The 6,071-nt window shown below is 30.6% G+C and overlaps 1 protein-coding gene across 1 annotated transcript; it reads right to left on the minus strand.

The window, feature by feature from the left end:
* Window positions 1–98: 98 nt before the first annotated feature.
* On the minus strand, window positions 99–4,375 carry LOC134241140 (protein N-terminal glutamine amidohydrolase-like). The gene is made up of 6 exons (XM_062723222.1): window positions 4,298–4,375; window positions 2,762–2,861; window positions 2,411–2,464; window positions 2,173–2,321; window positions 1,192–1,316; window positions 99–1,030 (listed from the first exon to the last, which is right to left on the minus strand). The coding sequence occupies exons 1-6, from the start codon at window positions 4,345–4,347 to the stop codon at window positions 915–917; spliced, it is 594 nt and encodes a 197-aa protein (XP_062579206.1). The 5' UTR covers window positions 4,348–4,375; the 3' UTR covers window positions 99–914.
* Between the last annotated feature and the right edge of the window lie 1,696 nt (window positions 4,376–6,071).

Below are 6,071 nucleotides of genomic sequence, written 5' to 3' on the forward strand. Positions count from 1 at the left end.
AAAAAAATGTGTTACTTGGACATTCTGGGGGATGTTATGCTTGAAACTGGACATGTTAACTAGGTATAGACAAGTGAATTTAATAATAACAGCAAAAGTCTGAAAAATTAATTTATATATTAGAAATACAAAAAAATTTCCATTTATGGTAATTAAACATATACAGTTTAATCCTACAATGTTAGCATTGTTACATTAATGCCATGAAAATGTCCAACAATGATACCTTGAATCCTCTATACCAAACCATAAATCTGGAAATTTTTGCTGTAGATAAAGTTTTAGCAATTTGTGAGTTCATTGCATTTGCAAAAATATTTTTCTTAAAAATAAATTACCAATAAGAAAATGTAAACAAAGCAGTGGTAATTTGCAAAATTTTGAAAGGAAAAAATTAATCAACACCATTTTGACCCAAATTCACAAAATAAAATTGACGTAAAAAATTCAAGATTTACAGTATATAACATATTATTTTAATGAACAGCATACGTGTACTTAACAATTTATCGAAAATGTGGTCAATTACTGTAAATCTTTTTTAATTCGTGAGAAATTTATTTTTGCATAATATGCAAGGCGATGAGCTCACGAAAATTGAAAGTATTCCTCAAGATTATTTAGAGGAATAACAACAATTTGTGAAAATGATGTCTCGCTAATAAATAGTCAATGACTATTTCGTGAAAATAAGGTGTCGCTAGAATTAGTGATCTACAGTATTTTTAGTGTACTAGATTTTTAGCACAGACTCTTGACGTTTTCAAGATCACAATAGAAGATGCAGGTTTGACTGTATATAAAATAAGAATCACCATTACAAATAATGTATAAAGTACATTAAAGTACTAATAAATTAACGAAATATCACAGTGCTTGTGGAGAACTATACAATGTCAAGTATAATATCACTTTTAAGTATTGTCACTGTTGCGCATAAACCTTTCTAGAAGTTCTTGTAAACTGAGAACGACTCCATGGTTAATTTCTTTTTCCATAGAGATAAATTCCTGAATGTTGTTGGAACATTCTACAAGAGAAAAGTCATTTTTTAAAACTCAAAATTCACAAACTTTATTCTACCTCATTACTTGAGTAATGATTAGATCAAACATAATAAAAAAAAGACCCTGTGTGTCATGGTACGTCACGTATACCGGTAGATAGTAATTAAGCTTGATAAATTGTTACCTTCTGTTTTAATTGGGAGATAGACAGGGGGAGGGGACATCCACTGACCGTCCTGGGTCAACATGTGTGATCTGTCTGATGCAAACGTTTGCAAAAATTCAGCTGCTGGTATAACTCGAAATAATCTGAAACAATAGCATTATTGAGCAGGAGTTATTCCCCTTTATGCAGTTAAAATCAATGTTTTAATACTGAATTTCTTTTTAACATGTTTAACAATCAACATTTTCAATCCACCTAAGCTGTTTTTGTACACTAAGTGTTAATGTAATTGGTCAATAAGAAAATTTCATTATTTTAATTCCAAAACAATTTGAAAATGAGGTAAATCAGAATTTTTAATCCAGTATTTTAAAAACATAAAAATGTTCTAGATGGATATGCGATGTAGATAGTCTTTCAGAGGAGTGTTATTTGATTCCGAGGAGGAGATAAATTTCTTTTTGTTTCTGCTTTCACAAAGAGATATTTCATTTCTACTTCACTGAAAAAAAGTTGACAAAGAAAAATGAGAGTGGGGGAGCTGTCCATGCAGTCAAACTGTTTGCTTATCTTCAAGACATCCCCCGTCAAGTAATCAAATGGTTGTCATATTTATTATTATTTCTTTAAAAAAAAAAACATTGGGAAAAATCTCTGTAGTGTATATTGAAATGTCAAACTATTTTGAAACTGACATATTTTATTTGTCTTCCAGATTTAATTCATCCCTAATACTGTGCACATGAGTAGATGGATTGAAAATAAATTTCGAACTAAAATTTCAATCCCATGTTTTTTTCAGATGCTGCACTGACTTGTACTCACCCTTTTCATTTTTTATCATCAAATAAGAACTCTAACAAAATGAAATGACATAAACTGCATATATCCAATATTGCTAGTTAATATTCCACAATCTTTTCTGTTAAATGTGAATTTATATTCAAATTTAGCATAACAACCATCTAACAAATAAAAACATAAAAACAATATATATACCTCTGATATTCAGGTTTAAAACGTCTATCATCTTTGATGGATTCCTCATAATATCTCCTAAAGTCACACGGAAATGTCAAGGTTGTGTCAAGGTCATAGACCATTGCAGATGACCCTGAGGGTTGGTAGATGAATATAACATGGTAATCCTAAACAAGAATAGGATATTTAACTTGATGTCATTCATTTTTATATGAATACAAGAAGCTCAGTAACAAGTAATGACAAAAATAATCACCCAAAATACTTGTCCATCTTCTCTTTTACTTGCTCTCTGTCTCCAAAATGGAATCTTTAAATGCAACAGAATTGGCATAATGATCATTAGAAAGCAAATTACAAATGATGATGAATGACACTTTCATAAATCATGGTATTTTAAAAAATATATTACCTGGGTATATTTTTTTCTTTGATGTTTGAATTGATTTATGTTTTTTATTACTCTTCCTCAAATTCTTAGATGAATGTTAATTTATTGGGGCAAAAAAAACTTCCTTGGCATTTGTGTTTCTCAATAATAATTTTCTATTGAGTTATTGATATATAATTTATTCATAAAACTTTATATTCAATTTAATATACTTGCCGCTCTTTTCTTGTTGGATATAAATATGCAGTAGCACTTCTCGATCTTATCAGGGTATTCTTTTTGAATTTTATCACATAAACACCAGACATTTTCTTCGCTAGAAATTTAAGATAAAAAATAAGTTATGCACCATTGCACCTGGAAGATAAATAGCATTATAAAATTAATGTACCATCGTGATCACAGTGACTGATGATTTTTGGCAACTCTAAACAGTTTCAAATTATTCAATATTACTTGTATTGTCATTTTGGGAGGTATGACAGTAAATGATTTATAGGTCTAATATTTTCGGATTTTTTGTAGATTTTAAAAGAAAGGTTAAAATCGTCAAGCGCCTATAAGCTACACTTATGCATTTCCTGAAGCACCGTCCCTTGAAGTCCTTTGTAGACTGGCAACCATTAATAGACCTTCATCTTATAATATATTTACAATATTTGCACACCCCATGGTAAAATTGGTTTAATCTTTTTATTATGTTCATTAATGAGAAGCTAATTTGGCTTTTTACAAATGAAAATGAGTCAATCTTAAGATTACTAAGTCAATTCATATCAAAATATTGTATATGATGCTTGAACATTACTACATTGTTACTTTTTGTAAATTATTATTGTGCTGTTTTTGCCTATCTACATGAGGTTGCATTCCTCCTCATTATGAGGAGGAATGCAACCTTTTGTTCATTTCATATATTTGACTAGAATTCATGCATTTCCTGAAGAACCATTCCTTGATGTCTTTTGTAGACTGGCAACCATTAATAGACCTTCATCTTTTAATATATTTACAATATTTGCACACCTCCATGTTAAAATTGGTTTAATCTAGCTTTTTATTATGTTCATTAATGAAAACTTAATATGGCTTTTTACAAATGAAAATTAGTAAATCTTAAGATTACTAAGTCAATTCATATCAAAATATTGTACATGTATATGATTTTTGAATATTACTACATTTTATTTACAATATTTGAACACCACCATGCAATGTTTTCCCTAAGAAACGGCAACCGGCCAAATTGACCACTTCAATTGACAAAAATGCCGGTTTGAAATAACAATTTGTTGTAAGGTCCACAGAGATTTTGTTCATAAACCTCATACCCTAGACTTTTACAACTGATCTCTAACCCCTGACTTTGAAATAAAAGGAAAACACTGCCATGGTACATGTAAATTGGTTAAATCTTTCATTATGTACATTGTCTCTATTTTTTGTGATAATATCCTTGTATCTGTGTTATGCCCCCAGTGGGACCATTATTGGAAATAAATTCTATTGCATTGTATTGTATAAGTTATACAATGCTGCAGCTATGTATTGTATGCACATGACAGCATGATACAAATTCGTTGCGAATGTAAACAAATAAAAATATGAAATATTGAAATTATTGATGCTCTGATGAATACGAAGCAAGATGGTGTGATGAATACGAAGCAAGATGGTGTGTTTTAATTTTCTTGATAATGTATTGCATACTAAATATAAGCCATAATTCAGGGGACCAAGAAAAGAAATTACCAGTAACAAGAAGTATAAACACAACCCTCCTTCACTACATCAATGCTCATTTTCTTAATTTCTACTTTCGATTTGAGGAAATAAGTTTACGTCATCAATGCGTTTACCATGTGGAGTTATTTTATCCCAATTTTGAAGCGCCAATTCGACTTAGATTTCGGAAAACACCTAAGTTCACGAAATGGCATCAAAAAGATTAGGTGATATAAAAGCCGAAAATGCTGTATTTTTCATGTGTGACATTCAAGAAAAATTTAGGCCCGTTATCAAGTACTTCAAGGAGATTTTAGAAATCGCCGAAAAACTGGTATGTCCTTCTTTTTCTTTGCTGTAATGGATGACAGGTTAAGCAACGAAAAGCTTTGAACGCCCCTATAGTTTCTGATAACAAAAGATAACCGATACTAGCTGATGATATTCAAATAGATTGAAAAAAAAATGAATAGTTGTAAATCTTCTATGTCAAATTTGAAAAAGCGATATATCATAATGCATGGAAAATTGATTTTTGTTTTTGTTATCAGGGTTGGAAATTCACTGAAAATAGCAGCCAGTCACAGGGCTGGCTACTTTTAAAAGTTACCAGTCCTGCTCAAAATCTGCCAGTCCTGATAAAAACGTTTATTATTATGAATGTTGGATCTAAAGCTTAATATTTACATTTGTAATACAGGACTTACAGGCCCCTGGAATTTTTCACAATTTACACAATATTTGAAAAGATAATTTATCATAAAGCAATGGATGCATACTTTAAAGTTTAACATGCTTAAAAAAATTAATTCTTCCTGGGACCAACCTAGGCCCAAAATTTGGGGGGAGTTCAATTCTCCCTCAGAGAAATTTAGGGAGAAGTTTCGAAATATAGGGAGACTTCTTGGTGTACATGGTGCATATTCATCATTATTAAACTCTTTAAAAATAAAAAAAAAAATCATTGTTTATAACTTAAACACATTTCAATAATTTTTTTGTATCAATTTTTACATTGATCCTAGTAAACAATTTTTTTTCATTTCCTGCACAACTAACACAATTAACTTTTAAAAATTGAACCCCCTTTTTTCTCTTCTCATTTAAGATTTTCAGACTCTTGGCGTAGTCATAATTTTATTATCTTTAAAATTCGTTTTCAATAGGTCTATTTAATTCTTTTTCTAAAAAAACATATGATGCACTACTTCATGCTGATTGAACTGCTTATGTTTATGAGACTTGTAATTTCTTTGACATTAATAACTCCACAATTTAACAGTAAAAAAATGTTTGTATTCACAGCATGAATTAATTATTTGACAATAAAAAGATCTAAAATTATCTCACACATCTTTGCCACGACATCGATAGCAGTCCAGCTGTTTTGCACTAGTATCAATGGACATTTTCATACACCACAGTGTAAAAGCTAGAGGAGTTCCGACAGAGTATTCGATGCATTCGTAGCAAAACAGGTGCCCTGCCGTTTCACTTAATTCAGCAGTTATAAAACCAGACAGATTTATAAAATAGTGAGATACACCACGTTTCTAAATGCCGATAGTCTGTAGATTTTTGTTAATAAGGTATAAATATAAATTCTCAATATAAAAATCTGGCTATTCAAATTCAACCGACCACCGGGCTGTCATCTGAGGTTTTGTACCCGCCCGCCTGTAAAACAGACCGTCTCGGGCTGTCGGGCGGGCTGTAATTTCCAACCCTGTTGTTATGTGCTTCTATAGGACAGAATTTAAAGTAGTTTTAATTAGTTATTACAATAGATCAGTATAAACTG

The sequence above is a fragment of the Saccostrea cucullata genome, unplaced genomic scaffold (genome assembly GCF_032062105.1).
Source record: "Saccostrea cucullata isolate Sc308-1 unplaced genomic scaffold, CSIRO_AGI_Scuc_v1 ctg22598, whole genome shotgun sequence".
In the NCBI taxonomy this organism is placed as follows: domain Eukaryota; kingdom Metazoa; phylum Mollusca; class Bivalvia; order Ostreida; family Ostreidae; genus Saccostrea; species Saccostrea cuccullata.